Genomic DNA, 21714 nt, shown 5'->3' with positions numbered 1-21714 from the left:
CAGGAATTCAGCAGCAGGTTTGGAGTTACTATTGTCGATGTGAAAATTAAAGTCGCCAAGCAGAAGGATGGATGATGATATGGCACTAATATGAGTAAGAACATCTGTAAAGTCTGTGAGGAAACAGGGGTTTGGTTTAGGAGGGCGGTAAATTACAGCAGTGACAAGAGGAGAGGGACCAGACAATTTGAAAGCAATGTATTCAAATGAGTGAATATTGGGAAGAGAGATGGGGGTTACTTTAATGTCCTTTTTGTGAATGACTGCTATACCACCACCCCGCCCCTCAGGTCGGGGTTTTTCAATGTAACTGAATCCGGGAGGGGTTGTCTGATTTAAGGAGAAATAGTCCAAAGGTTTGTGCCAGGTTTCGGTCAGACAGAGACAGTCCAGCTTATTGTCAGTGATGTACTCGTTTAGGATGAGGCCCTTGTTATTGAGTGAGCGGGTGTTGAGGAGAGAGAGTTTCAGATGACGTGAGTTTGTGGTATGATGCGAGCAGCGAGGGAGAGGACGGAGATTGGTCCGATTCACGTGCAGTTTGTTGTGATGACGTAATGCGGAAGCAGGTGAGCGGTGAGACCAGACAGACGGGATGGCGTTAGCGGATGAAGTGTGGCAGGAGAATGTGCGACCAGAGCCGCGATGCGGTGGCCGGGAACTACGAAGTAGTCCGAGTTGCTGGAGAGCGGCAGTGCAGAGCGGGCGGCGGCAGCGGTTGTTCAGTCCGCGGAGGGTCGAAGCGGAGTACTGCAGCGGCATGCTCTGTGAGGCTAATGCTGGCGCGTTAGCCGCGCACCTGCGAAGCTCCCGGGTCGAGATCGTGCAGGGAGGAGACCGATGGATAAATCCAGAGAGAGCGAGGGAGCTCACAATTGTCAGCAGGGTGTAGATCATTGCCGCGCAAGGAGTCCGGTGGTGGGCGAGGGGTCCCGTCAGAGGACGTGCTGTCTGCATTGAGGAGTAGCGGTGGATCACTGGAGGGCTAGCGCCGAGCTAGCAGGCACAGGTGCAACGTTGGACTGAGCGCACCAGGATTGATGGATCCTGGAGGGACAATCCGTTGAGCTGTGGCCAGATTGTAGACACAGTGACACCACTACAGATGCTCTGGGCAGGACAGATACCGTCGGACGGAAGCAGGAGCCGTGTATGACAGCCACCGGACAGGAGCTGGCGCGGGACAGGGGGCGCGGGACAGGGGGCGCGGGACAGGGGGCGCGGGACAACGGGCGCGGGACAGGGGGCGCGGGACAGCGGGACAGGGGGCGCGGGACAGGGGGCGCGGGACAGGGGGCGCCTCTGTGCAGGTGAGCCAGGTCTTCGGAGAAATTAATCCAAAGTTTTGTTCTTAGCTGATTAGTGGCAATACAGTTTGTGGTGGATTTGAAACCAAATCAAAGCCAGCGTAGCGTAGATAAAACAGAAAACTTATCAGATCAGAGACGGAGCGGCATCCAGTGTGTGCCAGCATCCGCCATCTTGAGAAAGTTTATGCTGGTATAGACCAGGTTTGTACCAGTTTGGACTGGTTTATACAGAGTGAGCGCTTACACTGTGCAAAGACCTTTGACTGTGAAGAACTTTGTCTTTGTCATCGAACAGCTCGTGTTCAGGAAGAGTTTATCTGAAAGAAAACAGTCCTGATGTGGATCTGTCTCTGCAGATCAGGAGGGAACTGCATGTTAAGTGTCATGTGACGCAGCTGAACGACATTTTATACCTGCGATGTTTCCATTGAATTAAAATAACACAGGTATCGAAAAAAGTACAGTTAGGGAACCGAAAAGCAGGTATCGTTATAGTAGTGGAATCAGGGGAAAAAACGAGTGTTACCCAGTCCTGATTACAAGTGCAGTGTTTAAAATGAGCTTTCTAGCAAACATATCCAAGTGCCTGAAAATAATGCACTATCAGTAATTCTGTACATTTGTACTGATAAATAGTGAACTTATGGAAAGTAAGTCAAGTTTATTTGTAAAGCTTTTTCCACAGATAGAAATTAAAAAGTGTTGTGCAGACAGAACAGAACAAAAAGTCCACAGAGGGTCTGGGATCTGGGGACTACAGCCTGAAACTCCAGATCTCGGGTTTTAACTGAGTTTTGGGTCTTCAGGAGACCCTGATTGGAAGACCGAAGGGTGAGCCCTGAGGGGAGTGATGAACTGAGGGGCCATGACACACTCGGAAAGTCAGGACTAACATTGTAAAGTTCACGCCTAATTAGACAGGAGGCTGATGTGGCTGTTCAGGGTGTGACCTGTCAAAAGTCTGGCAGCAGAGTTTGGTACAAACTCAAGTTGACTAATTACACACAAGTGAAAACCTGATTTTGACTTCTTACTCACTTTAGAGATATTTCTCAGGCAATAAAAGGTTTTTGTACAGCTGAAGAGAGTGACCCTCCAAAGACACGGACGGATCAACAGTGTCGGGGACGTTTCTTTTCAAAAGTTACTTTTCTCGTTATTTCTTTTTAAAAAGTAACCTGGTACTTTTCTTAGTTACTGTTACGGCTCAACAATGGACACCAAACGAAGGGAAAAAGGTTTAGGTACTCTACGTAACTTCGTTTGTGTAACGTGTTTCTTTGTACACCCAACACTGGTGATCAACACCAGCCCAAGGTTTGAGGCTGGTTTAAGCGGACGAGCCCAGAGCACCAGGGGCGTTCTTCAGGGGATCGTTTTTATCAGTAGCAATGACCAGAATTTATGTTTTGTTCAGATTTATCTGAAGGTCATTTGACGATAACCAGTTTGTGATGCAAGATACACATAAGTAAACTTTATTTATATAACCCTTTCACAGACAGAGGTCAGGAAGTGAATCACAACCAAATACAAAAAATAAAATACACAATCATAAAGGCCGTTTTATTCCACATTTCAAAAACACAGATTAAACATGAGACTCTGAGTGACTGAAGGAGCAATGAACTTTGAAGTACATTTTTTGATTCTCTTTATTCATCATTTTGGAGCAGGTTTGAATTTACTTAATTGTCTTTGGAATAAACAACAATTGTGCTGAAGCTCAATGTGAGAACGCACTGAGGTGTAAGTTAAGTTGATATAGAGCGTATTTGACCTTTGACCCAGTGGCTGTGTGGGTGGTTTGCTTAGCACCTTTGCTTTCCATCCTGGTGGCTTCTATGATGCTTCAGGATCAATTTTATTTCAGCTTTTTCAGGGTTTCTGGTAGTTTTTCTGAATGGAATATTCAAATATCCTTGGATACGGTTCAACCAGCAGTGAAAACCTGAAACACTTGACCATTGATCCCCAAATGAACTTTTTTTTACATTAAAAGTAGCTTAGGTGAGACAAAAGATGTGATCTGTCCTTCAACACATCTGAAGTGTTTATAATGGTGCATCATCAGTACAGTTAGTATGAAAATAGCACGTCTAAGTTTACTGATGTCATGTCTTCTCTGCCCCCCCTCAGCTGTGTCCTGTGTGTGGACATGGTCAGACAGGGTCAGTGGTGTCTCCTCTGTCCTCAGCCTGTCCTTCTGTGGTCTGACCTCTGACTGCTGTGGTCCTGGTGGTCCTCTGTCCTCAGTGATGTCTCCTCTGTCCCCTCTGTCCTCAGCCTGTCCCTCTGTGGTCTGACCTCTGACTGCTGTGGTCCTGGTGGTCCTCTGTCCTCAGTGATGTCTCCTCTGTCTCCTCTGTCCTCAGCCTGTCCTTCTGTGGTCTGACCTCTGACTGCTGTGGTCCTGGTGGTCCTCTGTCCTCAGTGATGTCTCCTCTGTCCTCAGCCTGTCCCTCTGTGGTCTGACCTCTGACTGCTGTGGTCCTGGTGGTCCTCTGTCCTCAGTGATGTCTCCTCTGTCTCCTCTCTCCTCAGCCTGTCCTCCTGTGGTCTGACCTCTGACTGCTGTGGTCCTGGTGGTCCTCTGTCCTCAGTGATGTCTCCTCTGTCTCCTCTGTCCTCAGCCTGTCCCTCTGTGGTCTGACCTCTGACTGCTGTGGTCCTGGTGGTCCTCTGTCCTCAGTGATGTCTCCTCTGTCCTCAGCCTGTCCCTCTGTGGTCTGACCTCTGACTGCTGTGGTCCTGGTGGTCCTCTGTCCTCAGTGATGTCTCCTCTGTCTCCTCTGTCCTCAGACTGTCCCTCTGTGGTCTGACCTCTGACTGCTGTGGTCCTGGTGGTCCTCTGTCCTCAGTGATGTCTCCTCTGTCTCCTCTCTCCTCAGCCTGTCCTCCTGTGGTCTGACCTCTGACTGCTGTGGTCCTCTGGCCTCAGTGCTCAGCTCCTCCAGTCTCAAACACCTGGACGTCAGTATGAATGACCTCGAGGACTCAGGAGTGGAGCTGCTGTGTGAGGGACTGAAGAGCGCCCCCTGCAGGCTGGACACTCTCAGGTGAGTCTCAGAACAGTGGAAACAGCAGCTCACATCAGTTACGATGGATGTTTCCTCAGTGTCAGCTTAGTGTCTACCGTGTGCTCCAGATGATTATGCAGATGTTATTTCAGTGTCATGAAGGTAAAGGTTTGAATCACTCACATCCACCTCAGACGCCTGTGGGGATTCGTTTGTCAGGTTAAGCCCAGTTCCTCCGGCGCGACGCTGCTCCTGACGGGTCGGCCCAGTGGAGGATGGGTCAAATGCAGAGGACACATTTCCCTATGGGGACAATTATTAAGCAGATCACCATTTTCAAGCAATATCGGAAAGAAAAAGGACCTCTCTGCTGATGAAGAGCCAAATAAAAAAGAGCTTTTTAGCCACAAATGGCTGATGTTACAGTTTCTACATCTGATAGGTGCAGGGGCGGATCTAGAAGGGTGGCACAGGGTGGCACAGGGTGGCACAGTGAAGGTCTTGCCACCCCAGCTGCCATGTCTCACATCTGCTCTGAAAGCTCCTCGGATGCTTCACAGGCTCACTCTCAGTTAGTACTTTTTTTGACAGGACAAAGAATTATAACTTTATTGCTAAATAAGGAGCAACTCCTGTGGCTCCCAAGAGGATGATTTATTTATGTATTTTTACAAAAGTTTAAATGTTATCTGAGTTCGAAACCCCCTACTTATAACAATGCTACTATTTTATATAGTTTTAGGAGGCTCAGGCGGCGTCTGTGTTGCCACCACAGAAATGACCTCTGACCCTGCTTGCCACCCTGTGTTTTTTCCTAGACCCGCCCCTGCATAGGCGTGTACATTCAGGAGCCAAAGCTACAACAATGCTTTGCTTCTATTATTATTATTAATTATAGCCGCATTGAACGACCTGTAATTCCCGCCCCCCCGCATATTCTCTTTTGCGTAGTGTGCTGTTACTGTCTTTGGCTTGTCTTCTGTGTCTTTTGTGTGTGTCTCTGTGACGGCTGTGAAAACAAATTTCCCCCTGTGGGACAATAAAGGTCTATCTATCTATCTATCTATCTATCTATCTATCTATCTATCTATTCTACCAAAGGTCCAGACAAAAATGTAATTTCTTATTAGGCCACTTTTCCACCAGTAACAGTGAATTTAATGGAATTTTGGCAATTTCTGTTACACGTCAACCTTTGCGATGTTCAAATGTTTTTTGTCATCTGGTTCACTTACACTGAGTTGAAATGTTTGAATCCTATCTATGAATTATTAATTATTAACTGGACCTTTTAATGGAGGTCCACCCTTCAAAAACAGTACAGAGACTGAACATATACCATCGAACTCGTCTTTTGACCCATAACAACATATTTTGAAGAAAGGCTTCAATGTCGCTCCTGTTTGAGGCCTTGGCCCTGATCCCCTTTTCAAGTCTGTTTGGGGACAGCCAAAAACTCTCCCGGGGTTCTGGGGTGAAATCAAACACTTGTTTATGGTACAGAGCCCTTATGACGATATGTGGACCACCCTGGGATCAAAGGTCAAGGCGCAGTTGACATAAAGCAACAGTTTTGGACATTGTCCCTGTTGGAATTGTCTTTTTTCACACTCTTTTTGGTTCCTAAGTGCATTTTGGGTCAAGCTGGGAGGCTGATCATCAAGAGTCTGATCTGGGTCGAGTGATCTGAGTGAATCAGTCTGACTCTCAAGTTACAGAGGTCAAAGGGGGTCAGAGACGCTTCTGTTTCTCCTTAATGACATTTGTCATTGCTTTTTAGCCACCGATTCTAAATGAATGTCGGGATGGGGCTGATATTAGCGTTTGTACATCTCACGAGTCTGTACGATCATGAGCCAAAGCGAGAAGTGCGTGTGACCGGAGCTCCTATCAAAGGTCCAGCCAAAGAGCCAATACATTTCATTTGGGGTGTTTCAGCATTGGAAAAAGTGCCCCCAGTGGAAGGCTTTTGTCTGAAAATAATCTGCAATGAAGAAACTGTAAAATCCGCCCCATGCCAATATTCATTTAGAATATGTGGCTAAAAAGCAATGACCAATTCCATTGAGGAGACGGTGAGTAAAGTCTGACCAGTGACTTCAGATCTTCATATTCAGCAACCACTCCTGGAGATCGTCATGCTGAATCTGCTGCCTCCTGGCTTGAGCAAAAATGGATTCAGGAACCAAAAAGTTCTTAAAGGTCTCAAAATATTCCAACAAGGCCACTTTCCAAAACCCAGGTCAACCATTTTAGCACCAGTGTTTGATTTTCAGGATCTTTATATTGAAAGAATCAATGGAACGAGGTGGAAGGAAAAGTACCCCATGTGGAAGGGGCGTGACTACGTGGGAGGAGCTTGGTAATGGGCGTGACTACGTGGGAGGAGCGTGATAATGGGCGTGACTACGTGGGAGGAGCTTGGTAATGGGCGTGACTACGTGGGAGGAGCTTGATAATGGGCGTGACTACGTGGGAGGAGCGTGATAATGGGCGTGACTACGTGGGAGGAGCGTGATAATGGCCGTGACTACGTGGGAGGAGCGTGATAATGGGCGTGACTATGTGGGAGGAGCTTGATAATGGGCGTGTCTACGTGGGAGGAGCTTGATAATGGGCGTGACTACGTGGGAGGAGCGTGATAATGGGCGTGTCTACGTGGGAGGAGCTTGATAATGGGCGTGTCTATGTGGGAGGAGCTTGATAATGGGCGTGTCTACGTGGGAGGAGCGTGATAATGGGCGTGACTACGTGGGAGGAGCTTGATAATGGGCGTGACTATGTAGGAGGAGCTTGATAATGGGCGTGACTACGTGGGAGGAGCGTGATAATGGGCGTGACTCAGCTGTGTCCTGTGTGTGGACATTGTCAGGGTCAGTGAAGTCTCCTCAGCCTGTCCTTCTGTGGTCTGACCTCTCGTTGCTGTGGTCCTGGTGGTCCTCTGTCCTCAGTGATGTCTCCTCTGTCTCCTCTCCTCAGCCTGTCCTTCTGTGGTCTGACCTCTGACTGCTGTGGTCCTGGTGGTCCTCTGTCCTCAGTGATGTCTCCTCTGTCTCCTCTCCTCAGCCTGTCCTTCTGTGGTCTGACCTCTGACTGCTGTGGTCCTGGTGGTCCTCTGTCCTCAGTGATGTCTCCTCTGTCTCCTCTCTCCTCAGGCTGTCCTTCTGTGGTCTGACCTCTGACTGCTGTGGTCCTCTGGCCTCAGTGCTCAGCTCCTCCAGTCTGACTCTCCTGGACCTCAGTAACAATGACCTCCAGGACTCAGGAGTGGAGCTGCTGTGTGAGGGACTGAAGAGCGCCCCCTGCAGGCTGGACACTCTCAGGTGAGTCTCAGAACAGTCCACTGTCTGTCACGACGGTGCAGCTGAACACAGTGATGTTTCCTTAGTGTCAGTTTCACACTGGTTATACCGGTGCCCCCCCCCGGACCCCTGGTTATACCGGTGCCCCCCGGTTACCATGGGGCTGGAGAATCCAGATCAAATCAGTCACTTCATGTAAACAAAGCCGTTTTCAGAAACTGCAGTGTCGACATGTCGGTGCAAATGAACATTTTACACAAATCCATCGGAAACATCAGATTTGAGCGAAGAACATTTTCCCTCGTTCTCCGTTTAAATGAACGGGCTTCACGCTCGACCGAAGTGTCAGGACAACGGAAGTGCCGAGACAAAGCACAAAGTGTCAAAAGTGGGCGGGGTGGAATAAGTTATAAGTTATAATTATTAATGAACATTGCAAACGCTCTACCAGAGGCTGGAACATTGACGGCTTTTATTTTGTAGGGACAACAGGAAGGGTTTCGCTGCCATCAGCGGAGGCTTGACATCGATGTGTCAGTGCAGATTTGTTTATTTGTTGTTTTCTTGTGTAAAAGGCAAGTTTAGACGGAGCGTTTGTGTTTGTGATCGATCATAAAACTGACCCGAGAGAAGACGAGACGCTCGCGCTGTTCGGAGGAGTTACTCTGAGGCGGGACTGACCTGGAGCTGGACATGCTGAGGACGCCATGGGGCCATGGGACACAGAAGGTTTGAAAAGTGGTTAAATCTGTGTCAAAGATACGCTTGGATCAGCTCCTCCACAGCGTCCCCTCAGCCTGGGTTCCTGTGTTCACCTCCTGCACCGGCTCTTCAGGCCATCAAAGGTGTTGACACCATTTAAAGCGCTCCTTTTGAGGAATGGCATAAACAAACCTCTGTTCAGAGCGCCGCCATGTTGGATTACGTGGGACTCTCACGAGAGGATGTGTCGCGTTTAGGCTAAAAATAGGTTTGGTGCTTGAACGGCATCTTTTACCTCCATTGTAACAAGAAACTATACCTGAAACATGGATGGAGCAGTGAGTAATGAAGACTTTCCTCCAGAAGCTCTCAGGATCTACAGCAGCTGTGAAGATGCCTTTGCACCGTTGGACTCTGACTGACTGGGAGACCCCCCAGTGCGGGGACGGGGTTATGTTCCAGCGAGGTCCAGACCAGATGGAAGATTTTGAATTCATAACTTAAAAATAAATAGAAACACGTGATTGAGGCTGCATTTAATGGTTCTAAATTCAGAAATGTCCAGAGGATTTTGTAAATGCTAAAGCAGAGGACGGCTCATCCAGGTCATTTTTCACTTCTCAGAGCTGCTTTTTGTGTTGCTACTTTTACTTTGTGGCTCACAGTGAGGCCTTCAGCTCAGAAAGGACAGTGATGTGATTTATTTCCTGACGCCTCAGAATCTGGAGTGTAACGCCCGGCTCACATCAAAGCCGTTTAAGGTCCGGTACGGCCTCCGCAAACTTAGAAAGTCCTTCAAACCAATGTTGCAAACTCACACTGCTCCCGGACCGTAGTTAATGTGAGCCTGGGGTTAACATGAAACATGAAACATGGTCTTCTTTAAAATGACAACGAACACAATGGTGTGAATCATCATCAAATGGGCTAAAATGTGGACCAGTGTCAGAAGTGCCTTTCAACATTTGGGATGGTAAACTTCAACAGCTGAAAATATATTTCAACTGGACCTTTTTTTGTATCAACTAAACCATTTCAACAGTCGTCCACCTGTCCTCATCAGTTTGGTCTTTGAGCCTGAGCTCTGGTCTCATACTCACAGGTGGAGGTGATGACCCAATAGGCCACACCTGTGTCAGTCTGTGTTGCCAGATAAGATGGTAGACCTCCCTCTAGTCTAAGGGGAAAACATGTGAGCTCTCAAACCTCTGAGGTGTTGTACATCTGAAGTTTCTATAATGATACACCATCAGTACAGTTAGTATGAAAACTGTGCCCCCCCCAGCTGTGTCCTGTGTGTGGACATTGTCAGATAGGGTCAGTGACTGTCTCCTCTCCTCAACCTGTCCCTCTGTGGTCTGACCTCTGACTGCTGTGGTCCTGGTGGTCCTCTGTCCTCAGTGATGTCTCCTCTGTCTCCTCTCCTCAGCCTGTCCCTCTGTGGTCTGACCTCTGACTGCTGTGGTCCTGGTGGTCCTCTGTCCTCAGTGATGTCTCCTCTGTCTCCTCTCCTCAGGCTGTCCCTCTGTGGTCTGACCTCTGACTGCTGTGGTCCTGGTGGTCCTCTGTCCTCAGTGATGTCTCCTCTGTCTCCTCTCTCCTCAGGCTGTCCTTCTGTGGTCTGACCTCTGACTGCTGTGGTCCTCTGGCCTCAGTGCTCAGCTCCTCCAGTCTGACTCTCCTGGACCTCAGTAACAATGACCTCCAGGACTCAGGAGTGGAGCTGCTGTGTGAGGGACTGAAGAGCGCCCCCTGCAGGCTGGACACTCTCAGGTGACGCGCTCCCATCATGCACTCTGCTGCTCTTAAAGACAACAATCCAAATGTTTCCTCATGAACCGGATGATTTTGCTGAGACTCCATTAGAAACCAATGAGTCTGATCCATCCTTTGTCTTTAGGCTGTCTGGATGTATGGTCACCGAGAGGGGCGGGGCTTCTCTGGCCGCCGCTCTGTGCTCCGCCCCCTTCCATCTAAAAGAGTTAGACCTGAGCTACAACCATCCAGGATCCTCCAGAGAGAAGCTGACCTCTCTACAGGCCTCACAGCGCCCCCTGCAGACGCTCAGGTGAGTGTTGACCTCTCTACAGGCCTCACAGCGCCCCCTGCTGACCCTCAGGTGAGTGTTGACCTCTCTACAGGCCTCACAGCGCCCCCTGCAGACGCTCAGGTGAGTGCTGACCTCTCTACAGGCCTCACAGCGCCCCCTGCAGACGCTCAGGTGAGGGCTGACCTCTCTACAGGCCTCACAGCGCCCCCTGCAGACCCTCAGGTGAGTGTTGACGTCTCTACAGGCCTCACAGCGCCCCCTGCAGACGCTCAGGTGAGTGTTGACCTCTCTACAGGCCTCACAGCGCCCCCTGCAGACCCTCAGGTGAGTGTTGACCTCTCTACGGGCCTCACAGCGCCCCCTGCAGACGCTCAGGTGAGTGTTGACCTCTCTACAGGCCTCACAGCGCCCCCTGCAGACCCTCAGGTGAGTGCTGACCTCTCTACGGGCCTCACAGCGCCCCCTGCAGACGCTCAGGTGAGTGTTGACCTCTCTACAGGCCTCACAGCGCCCCCTGCAGACCCTCAGGTGAGTGCTGACCTCTCTACGGGCCTCACAGCGCCCCCTGCAGACGCTCAGGTGAGTGCTGACCTCTCTACAGGCCTCACAGCGCCCCCTGCAGACCCTCAGGTGAGTGTTGACCTCTCTACAGGCCTCACAGCGCCCCCTGCAGACGCTCAGGTGAGCGCTGACCTCACTACAGGCCTCACAGCGCCCCCTGCAGACCCTCAGGTGAGTGTTGACCTCTCTACAGGCCTCACAGCGCCCCCTGCAGACGCTCAGGTGAGCGCTGACCTCTCTACAGGCCTCACAGCGCCCCCTGCAGACTCTCAGGTGAGTGCTGACCTCTCTACAGGCCTCACAGCGCCCCCTGCAGACGCTCAGGTGAGTGCTGACCTCTCTACAGGCCTCACAGAGACCCCTGCAGGCCTCACAGCGCCCCCTGCAGACGCTCAGGTGAGTGCTGACCTCTCTACAGGCCTCACAGAGACCCCTGCAGGCCTCACAGCGCCCCCTGCAGACCCTCAGGTGAGTGCTGACTGCTCTACAGGCCTCACAGCGCCCCCTGCAGACGCTCAGGTGAGTGTTGACCTCTCTACAGGCCTCACAGAGCCCCCTGCAGACCCTCAGGTGAGTGTTGACCTCTCTACAGGCCTCACAGCGCCCCCTGCAGACGCTCAGGTGAGTGTTGACCTCTCTACAGGCCTCACAGCGCCCCCTGCAGACGCTCAGGTGAGTGCTGACCTCTCTACAGGCCTCACAGCGCCCCCTGCAGACCCTCAGGTGAGTGCTGACCTCTCTACAGGCCTCACAGCGCCCCCTGCAGACGCTCAGGTGAGCGTTGACCTCTCTACAGGCCTCACAGCGCCCCCTGCAGACGCTCAGGTGAGTGTTGACCTCTCTACGGGCCTCACAGCGCCCCCTGCAGACGCTCAGGTGAGTGTTGACCTCTCTACAGGCCTCACAGCGCCCCCTGCAGACGCTCAGGTGAGTGTTGACCTCTCTAGAGGCCTCACAGCGCCCCCTGCAGACCCTCAGGTGAGTGTTGACCTCTCTACAGGCCTCACAGCGCCCCCTGCAGACGCTCAGGTGAGTGCTGACCTCTCTACAGGCCTCACAGCGCCCCCTGCAGACCCTCAGGTGAGTGTTGACCTCTCTAGAGGCCTCACAGCGCCCCCTGCAGACCCTCAGGTGAGTGTTGACCTCTCTACAGGCCTCACAGCGCCCCCTGCAGACGCTCAGGTGAGTGCTGACCTCTCTACAGGCCTCACAGCGCCCCCTGCAGACGCTCAGGTGAGTGTTGACCTCTCTACAGGCCTCACAGCGCCCCCTGCAGACCCTCAGGTGAGTGTTGACCTCTCTACAGGCCTCACAGCGCCCCCTGCAGACGCTCAGGTGAGTGTTGACCTCTCTACAGGCCTCACAGCGCCCCCTGCAGACGCTCAGGTGAGTGTTGACCTCTCTACAGGCCTCACAGCGCCCCCTGCAGACCCTCAGGTGAGTGTTGACCTCTCTACAGGCCTCACAGCGCCCCCTGCAGACGCTCAGGTGAGTGCTGACCTCTCTACAGGCCTCAAAGCGCCCCCTGCAGACCCTCCGGTGAGTGTTGACCTCTCTACAGGCCTCACAGCGCCCCCTGCAGACCCTCCGGTGAGTGTTGACCTCTCTACGGGCCTCACAGCGCCCCCTGCAGACGCTCAGGTGAGTGTTGACCTCTCTACAGGCCTCACAGCGCCCCCTGCAGACCCTCAGGTGAGTGTTGACCTCTCTACAGGCCTCACAGCGCCCCCTGCAGACCCTCAGGTGAGTGTTGACCTCTCTACAGGCCTCACAGCGCCCCCTGCAGACCCTCAGGTGAGTGTTGACCTCTCTACAGGCCTCACAGCGCCCCCTGCAGACGCTCAGGTGAGTGTTGACCTCTCTACAGGCCTCACAGCGCCCCCTGCAGACCCTCAGGTGAGTGCTGACCTCTCTACAGTTCTCACAGCGCCCCCTGCAGATGCTCAGGTGAGTGTTGACCTCTCTACAGGCCTCACAGCGCCCCCTGCAGACCCTCAGGTGAGTGCTGACCTCTCTACAGTTCTCACAGCGCCCCCTGCAGATGCTCAGGTTAGTGCTGACCTCTGTACAGGCCTCACAGCGCCCCCTGCAGACGCTCAGGTGAGTGCTGACCTCTCTAAGGGCCTCACAGCGCCCCCTGCAGACCCTCAGGTGAGTGTTGACCTCTCTACAGGCCTCACAGCGCCCCCTGCAGACGCTCAGGTGAGTGCTGACCTCTCTACAGGCCTCACAGCGCCCCCTGCAGACCCTCAGAATCAGATCTGTAAAATCCTTCCAAGTGTGGAGTCGTTAAAGGGTGGAGTCTGTAAAGGGCGGAGTCTGTAAAGGGCGGAGTCTGTAAAGGGCGGAGTCTCTAAAGGGCCATGACACTGTTGACCAATCAGGACCAAAGCATGAAGGACGAGGCTCAGAGACTCTGGTTCAGCTCAGTCTGGTCTGTTCCAGGTTGGATCCTGAGGGAGAGAAGTTCATGGTCCCAGGTCTGAGGAAATGTGAGTATGAGGATGATGTTCCAGTGAGGGTTATGGGGATGATGTTCCAGTGTGTGAGTTATGAGGATGATGTTCCAGTGTGAGTTATGAGGAGGATGTTCCAGTATGTGGGTTATGAGGATGATGTTCCAGTGTGTGTTATGAGGATGATGTTCCAGTGTGAGGGTTATGAGGATGATGTTCCAGTGTGTGGGTTATGAGGATGATGTTCCAGTGTGTGGGTTATGAGGATGATGTTCCAGTGTGTGGGTTATGAGGATGATGTTCCAGTGTGTGAGTTATGAGGATGATGTTCCAGTGTGTGTTCTGAGGATGATGTTCCAGTGTGAGTTATGAGGATGATGTTCCAGTGTGTGAGTTATGAGGATGATGTTCCAGTGTGAGTTATGAGGATGATGTTCCAGTGTGTGGGTTATGAGGATGATGTTCCAGTGTGTGGGTTATGAGGATGATGTTCCAGTGTGGGTTATGAGGATGATGTTCCAGTGTGAGGGTTATGAGGATGATGTTCCAGTGTGTGAGTTATGAGGATGATGTTCCAGTGTGAGTTATGAGGATGATGTTCCAGTGTGTGTTATGAGGATGATGTTCCAGTGTGGGTTATGAGGATGATGTTCCAGTGTGTGGGTTATGAGGATGATGTTCCAGTGTGGGTTATGAGGATGATGTTCCAGTGTGAGTTATGAGGATGATGTTCCAGTGTGTGGGTTATGAGGATGATGTTCCAGTGTGAGTTATGAGGATGATGTTCCAGTGTGTGGGTTATGAGGATGATGTTCCAGTGTGTGAGTTATGAGGATGATGTTCCAGTGTGAGGGTTATGAGGATGATGTTCCAGTGTGAGGGTTATGTGGATGATGTTCCAGTGTGGGTTATGAGGATGATGTTCCAGTGTGGGTTATGAGGATGATGTTCCAGTGTGTGGGTTATGAGGATGATGTTCCAGTGTGTGGGTTATGAGGATGATGTTCCAGTGTGTGAGTTATGAGGATGATGTTCCAGTGTGTGGGTTATGAGGATGATGTTCCAGTGTGAGTTATGAGGATGATGTTCCAGTGTGGGTTATGAGGATGATGTTCCAGTGTGTGGGTTATGAGGATGATGTTCCAGTGTGAGTTATGAGGATGATGTTCCAGTGTGAGTTATGAGGATGATGTTCCAGTGTGAGTTATGAGGATGATGTTCCAGTGTGTGGGTTATGAGGATGATGTTCCAGTGTGGGTTATGACGATGATGTTCCAGTGTGAGGGTTATGAGGATGATGTTCCAGTGTGAGGGTTATGAGGATGATGTTCCAGTGTGAGTTATGAGGATGATGTTCCAGTGTGGGTTATGAGGATGATGTTCCAGTGTGTGAGTTATGAGGATGATGTTCCAGTGTGAGTTATGAGGATGATGTTCCAGTGTGTGGGTTATGAGGATGATGTTCCAGTGTGAGGGTTATGAGGATGATGTTCCAGTGTGTGAGTTATGAGGATGATGTTCCAGTGTGTGAGTTATGAGGATGATGTTCCAGTGTGTGGGTTATGAGGATGATGTTCCAGTGTGTGGGTTATGAGGATGATGTTCCAGTGTGTGGGTTATGAGGATGATGTTCCAGTGTGAGTTATGAGGATGATGTTCCAGTGTGAGGGTTATGAGGATGATGTTCCAGTGTGAGGGTTATGAGGATGATGTTCCAGTGTGGGTTATGAGGATGATGTTCCAGTGTGGGTTATGAGGATGATGTTCCAGTGTGGGTTATGAGGATGATGTTCCAGTGTGTGGGTTATGAGGATGATGTTCCAGTGTGTGGGTTATGAGGATGATGTTCCAGTGTGAGGGTTATGAGGATGATGTTCCAGTGTGAGTTATGATGATGATGTTCCAGTGTGTGGGTTATGAGGATGATGTTCCAGTGTGAGTTATGAGGATGATGTTCCAGTGTGTGGGTTATGAGGATGATATTCCAGTGTGAGTTATGAGGATGATGTTCTAGTGTGAGTTATGAGGATGATGTTCCAGTGTGTGGGTTATGAGGATGATGTTCCAGTGTGTGGGTTATGAGGATGATGTTCCAGTGTGAGTTATGAGGATGATGTTCCAGTGTGTGGGTTATGAGGATGATGTTCCAGTGTGGGTTATGAGGATGATGTTCCAGTGCGTGTTATGATGATGATGTTCCAGTGTGAGGGTTATGAGGATGATGTTCCAGTGTGAGGGTTATGATGATGATGTTCCAGTGTGAGTTATGAGGATGATGTTCCAGTGTGAGTTATGAGGATGATGTTCCAGTGTGAGTTATGAGGATGATGTTCCAGTGTGAGTTATGAGGATGATGTTCCAGTGTGTGGGTTATGAGGATGATGTTCCAGTGTGAGGGTTATGAGGATGATGTTCCAGTGTGAGGGTTATGAGGATGATGTTCCAGTGTGGGTTATGAGGATGATGTTCCAGTGTGGGTTATGAGGATGATGTTCCAGTGTGTGAGTTATGAGGATGATGTTCCAGTGTGAGTTATGAGGATGATGTTCCAGTGTGTGGGTTATGAGGATGATGTTCCAGTGTGAGGGTTATGAGGATGATGTTCCAGTGTGTGAGTTATGAGGATGATGTTCCAGTGTGAGGGTTATGAGGATGATGTTCCAGTGTGTGAGTTATGAGGATGATGTTCCAGTGTGTGGGTTATGAGGATGATGTTCCAGTGTGTGGGTTATGAGGATGATGTTCCAGTGTGTGGGTTATGAGGATGATGTTCCAGTGTGTGTTATGAGGATGATGTTCCAGTGTGTGTTATGAGGATGATGTTCCAGTGTGTGTTATGAGGATGATGTTCCAGTGTGTGGGTTATGAGGATGATGTTCCAGTGTGAGTTATGAGGATGATGTTCCAGTGTGAGTTATGAGGATGATGTTCCAGTGTGAGTTATGAGGATGATGTTCCAGTGTGTGGGTTATGAGGATGATGTTCCAGTGTGGGTTATGACGATGATGTTCCAGTGTGAGGGTTATGAGGATGATGTTCCAGTGTGAGTTATGAGGATGATGTTCCAGTGTGGGTTATGAGGATGATGTTCCAGTGTGTGAGTTATGAGGATGATGTTCCAGTGTGAGTTATGAGGATGATGTTCCAGTGTGTGGGTTATGAGGATGATGTTCCAGTGTGAGGGTTATGAGGATGATGTTCCAGTGTGTGAGTTATGAGGATGATGTTCCAGTGTGTGAGTTATGAGGATGATGTTCCAGTGTGAGGGTTATGAGGATTATGTTCCAGTGTGTGAGTTATGAGGATGATGTTCCAGTGTGTGGGTTATGAGGATGATGTTCCAGTGTGGGTTATGAGGATGATGTTCCAGTGTGTGGGTTATGAGGATGATGTTCCAGTGTGTGAGTTATGAGGATGATGTTCCAGTGTGTGGGTTATGAGGATGATGTTCCAGTGTGTGGGTTATGAGGATGATGTTCCAGTGTGTGGGTTATGAGGATGATGTTCCAGTGTGTGGGTTATGAGGATGATGTTCCAGTGTGAGGGTTATGAGGATGATGTTCCAGTGTGTGAGTTATGAGGATGATGTTCCAGTGTGTGAGTTATGAGGATGATGTTCCAGTGTGTGGGTTATGAGGATGATGTTTCAGTGTGTGGGTTATGAGGATGATGTTCCAGTGTGTGGGTTATGAGGATGATGTTCCAGTGTGAGTTATGAGGATGATGTTCCAGTGTGAGGGTTATGAGGATGATGTTCCAGTGTGAGGGTTATGAGGATGATGTTCCAGTGTGGGTTATGAGGATGATGTTCCAGTGTGGGTTATGAGGATGATGTTCCAGTGTGGGTTATGAGGATGATGTTCCAGTGTGTGAGTTATGAGGATGATGTTCCAGTGTGGGTTATGAGGATGATGTTCCAGTGTGAGGGTTAAGAGGATGATGTTCCAGTGTGTGGGTTATGAGGATGATGTTCCAGTGTGGGTTATGAGGATGATGTTCCAGTGTGGGTTATGAGGATGATGTTCCAGTGTGTGGGTTATGAGGATGATGTTCCAGTGTGTGGGTTATGAGGATGATGTTCCAGTGTGTGGGTTATGAGGATGATGTTCCAGTGTGTGAGTTATGAGGATGATGTTCCAGTGTGTGTTATGAGGATGATGTTCCAGTGTGAGTTATGAGGATGATGTTCCAGTGTGTGAGTTATGAGGATGATGTTCCAGTGTGTGAGTTATGAGGATGATGTTCCAGTGAGGGTTATGAGGATGATGTTCCAGTGTGGGTTATGAGGATGATGTTCCAGTGTGAGGGTTATGAGGATGATGTTCCAGTGTGTGAGTTATGAGGATGATGTTCCAGTGTGTGGGTTATGAGGATGATGTTCCAGTGTGTGAGTTATGAGGATGATGTTCCAGTGTGTGGGTTATGAGGATGATGTTCCAGTGTGAGTTATGAGGATGATGTTCCAGTGTGTGTTATGAGGATGATGTTCCAGTGTGAGTTATGAGGATGATGTTCCAGTGTGTGAGTTATGAGGATGATGTTCCAGTGTGTGAGTTATGAGGATGATGTTCCAGTGACGGTTATGAGGATGATGTTCCAGTGTGGGTTATGAGGATGATGTTCCAGTGTGAGGGTTATGAGGATGATGTTCCAGTGTGGGTTATGAGGATGATGTTCCAGTGTGTGGGTTATGAGGATGATGTTCCAGTGTGTGGGTTATGAGGATGATGTTCCAGTGTGTGAGTTATGAGGATGATGTTCCAGTGTGTGTTATGAGGATGATGTTCCAGTGTGTGTTATGAGGATGATGTTCCAGTGTTAGTTATGAGGATGATGTTCCAGAGTGTGAGTTATGAGGATGATGTTCCAGTGTGTGAGTTATGAGGATGATGTTCCAGTGAGGGTTATGAGGATGATGTTCCAGTGTGTGGGTTATGAGGATGATGTTCCAGTGTGAGTTATGAGGATGATGTTCCAGTGTGTGGGTTATGAGGATGATGTTCCAGTGTGTGGGTTATGAGGATGATGTTCCAGTGTGAGTTATGAGGATGATGTTCCAGTGTGAGTTATGAGGATGATGTTCCAGAGTGTGGGTTATGAGGATGATGTTCCAGTGTGGGTTATGAGGATGATGTTCCAGTGTGAGGGTTATGAGGATGATGTTCCAGTGTGAGTTATGAGGATGATGTTCCAGTGTGAGTTATGAGGATGATGTTCCAGTGTGTGGGTTATGAGGATGATGTTCCAGTGTGTGGGTTATGAGGATGATGTTCCAGTGTGTGGGTTATGAGGATGATGTTCCAGTGTGAGGGTTATGAGGATGATGTTCCAGTGTGAGTTATGAGGATGATGTTCCAGTGTGTGGGTTATGAGGATGATGTTCCAGTGTGTGGGTTATGAGGATGATGTTCCAGTGTGTGGGTTATGAGGATGATGTTCCAGTGTGAGTTATGAGGATGATGTTCCAGTGTGAGGGTTATGAGGATGATGTTCCAGTGTGGGTTATGAGGATGATGTTCCAGTGTGGGTTATGAGGATGATGTTCCAGTGTGAGGGTTATGAGGATGATGTTCCAGTGTGAGTTATGAGGATGATGTTCCAGTGTGGGGGTTATGAGGATGATGTTCCAGTGTGAGTTATGAGGATGATGTTCCAGTGTGGGTTATGAGGATGATGTTCCAGTGTGGGTTATGAGGATGATGTTCCAGTGTGAGTTATGAGGATGATGTTCCAGTGTGTGAGTTATGAGGATGATGTTCCAGTGTGAGTTATGAGGATGATGTTCCAGTGTGTGGGTTATGAGGATGATGTTCCAGTGTGTGGGTTATGAGGATGATGTTCCAGTGTGAGTTATGAGGATGATGTTCCAGTGTGAGTTATGAGGATGATGTTCCAGTGTGTGGGTTATGAGGATGATGTTCCAGTGTGAGGGTTATGAGGATGATGTTCCAGTGTGTGGGTTATGAGGATGATGTTCCAGTGTGTGGGTTATGAGGATGATGTTCCAGTGTGAGTTATGAGGATGATGTTCCAGTGTGTGGGTTATGAGGATGATGTTCTAGTGTGAGTTATGAGGATGATGTTCCAGTGTGAGGGTTATGAGGATGATGTTCCAGTGTGTGGGTTATGAGGATGATGTCCCAGTGTGAGTTATGAGGATGATGTTCCAGTGTGGGTTATGAGGATGATGTTCCAGTGTGAGTTATGAGGATGATGTTCCAGTGTGTGGGTTATGAGGATGATTTTCCAGTGTGTGGGTTATGAGGATGATATTCCAGTGTGTGGGTTATGAGGATGATGTTCCAGTGTGGGTTATGAGGATGATGTTCCAGTGTGAGTTATGAGGATGATGTTCCAGTGTGGGTTATGAGGATGATGTTCCAGTGTGAGGGTTATGAGGATGATGTTCCAGTGTGTGGGTTATGAGGATGATTTTCCAGTGTGTGGGTTATGAGGATGATATTCCAGTGTGTGGGTTATGAGGATGATGTTCCAGTGTGGGTTATGAGGATGATGTTCCAGTGTGAGTTATGAGGATGATGTTCCAGTGTGAGTTATGAGGATGATGTTCCAGTGTGTGAGTTATTCGGATGATGTTCCAGTGTGAGTTATGAGGATGATGTTCCAGTGTGTGGGTTATGAGGATGATGTTCCAGTGTGTGTGTTATGAGGATGATGTTCCACTGTGTGAGTTATGAGGATGATGTTCCAGTGTGAGTTATGAGGATGATGTTCCAGTGTGTGGGTTATGAGGATGATGTTCCAGTGTGAGGGTTATGAGGATGATGTTCCAGTGTGTGAGTTATGAGGATGATGTTCCAGTGTGTGGGTTATGAGGATGATGTTCCAGTGTGGGTTATGAGGATGATGTTCCAGTGTGAGGGTTATGAGGATGATGTTCCAGTGTGTGAGTTATGAGGATGATGTTCCAGTGTGAGGGTTATGAGGATGATGTTCCAGTGTGTGAGTTATGAGGATGATGTTCCAGTGTGAGGGTTATGAGGATGATGTTCCAGTGTGTGAGTTATGAGGATGATGTTCCAGTGTGTGAGTTATGAGGATGATGTTCCAGTGTGTGGGTTATGAGGATGATGTTCCAGTGTGGGTTATGAGGATGATGTTCCAGTGTGTGGGTTATGAGGATGATGTTCCAGTGTGTGGGTTATGAGGATGATGTTCCAGTGTGTGGGTTATGAGGATGATGTTCCAGTGTGTGAGTTATGAGGATGATGTTCCAGTGTGGGTTATGAGGATGATGTTCCAGTGTGAGTTATGAGGATGATGTTCCAGTGTGTGGGTTATGAGGATGATGTTCCAGTGTGTGTGTTATGAGGATGATGTTCCACTGTGTGAGTTATGAGGATGATGTTCCAGTGTGTGAGTTATTCGGATGATGTTCCAGTGTGAGTTATGAGGATGATGTTCCACTGTGTGAGTTATGAGGATGATGTTCCAGTGTGTGTGTTATGAGGATGATGTTCCACTGTGTGAGTTATGAGGATGATGTTCCAGTGTGTGAGTTATTCGGATGATGTTCCAGTGTGAGTTATGAGGATGATGTTCCACTGTGTGAGTTATGAGGATGATGTTCCAGTGTGTGAGTTATGAGGATGATGTTCCAGTGTGAGTTATGAGGATGATGTTCCAGTGTGTGGGTTATGAGGATGATGTTCCAGTGTGTGTGTTATGAGGATGATGTTCCACTGTGTGAGTTATGAGGATGATGTTCCAGTGTGTGAGTTATTCGGATGATGTTCCAGTGTGAGTTATGAGGATGATGTTCCAGTGTGTGGGTTATGAGGATGATGTTCCAGTGTGTGTGTTATGAGGATGATGTTCCACTGTGTGTGTTATGAGGATGATGTTCCAGTGTGAGGGTTATGAGGATGATGTTCCAGTGTGAGAGTTATGAGGATGATGTTCCAGTGTGTGTGTTATGAGGATGATGTTCCAGTGTGTGTTATGAGGATGATGTTCCAGTGTGTGGGTTATGAGGATGATGTTCCAGTGTGTGGGTTATGAGGATGATGTTCCAGTGTGAGTTATGAGGATGATGTTCCAGTGTGTGGGTTATGAGGATGATGTTCCAGTGTGTGGGTTATGAGGATGATGTTCCAGTGCGTGTTATGATGATGATGTTCCAGTGTGAGGGTTATGAGGATGATGTTCCAGTGTGAGGGTTATGAGGATGATGTTCCAGTGTGAGGGTTATGATGATGATGTTCCAGTGTGAGGGTTATGAGGATGATGTTCCAGTGTGAGGGTTATGAGGATGATGTTCCAGTGTGAGGGTTATGAGGATGATGTTCCAGT

General features: G+C 49.1%; 1 protein-coding gene across 1 annotated transcript in view; it reads left to right on the top strand.

Annotated features, from left to right (window-relative positions):
• Positions 1-13520, top strand: part of LOC306959959 (NACHT, LRR and PYD domains-containing protein 3-like) — a gene marked incomplete at both ends in the record, with an annotated part of 31202 nt that extends 17682 nt beyond the window's left edge. Inside the window, 5 exons of the mRNA XM_079552217.1 lie at positions 4202-4369; positions 7486-7653; positions 9940-10107; positions 10235-10402; positions 13391-13520. Coding sequence (XP_079408343.1) covers positions 4202-4369; positions 7486-7653; positions 9940-10107; positions 10235-10402; positions 13391-13520 — 802 coding nt within the window. The remainder of the gene's footprint in view (positions 1-4201; positions 4370-7485; positions 7654-9939; positions 10108-10234; positions 10403-13390) is intronic.
• Between the last annotated feature and the right edge of the window lie 8194 nt (positions 13521-21714).

Source organism: Gobius niger, assembly GCF_951799975.1.
Source record: "Gobius niger genome assembly, chromosome: 2".
Lineage (NCBI taxonomy): Eukaryota > Metazoa > Chordata > Actinopteri > Gobiiformes > Gobiidae > Gobius > Gobius niger.
This window is presented reverse-complemented; position numbering and strand designations above follow the sequence as displayed.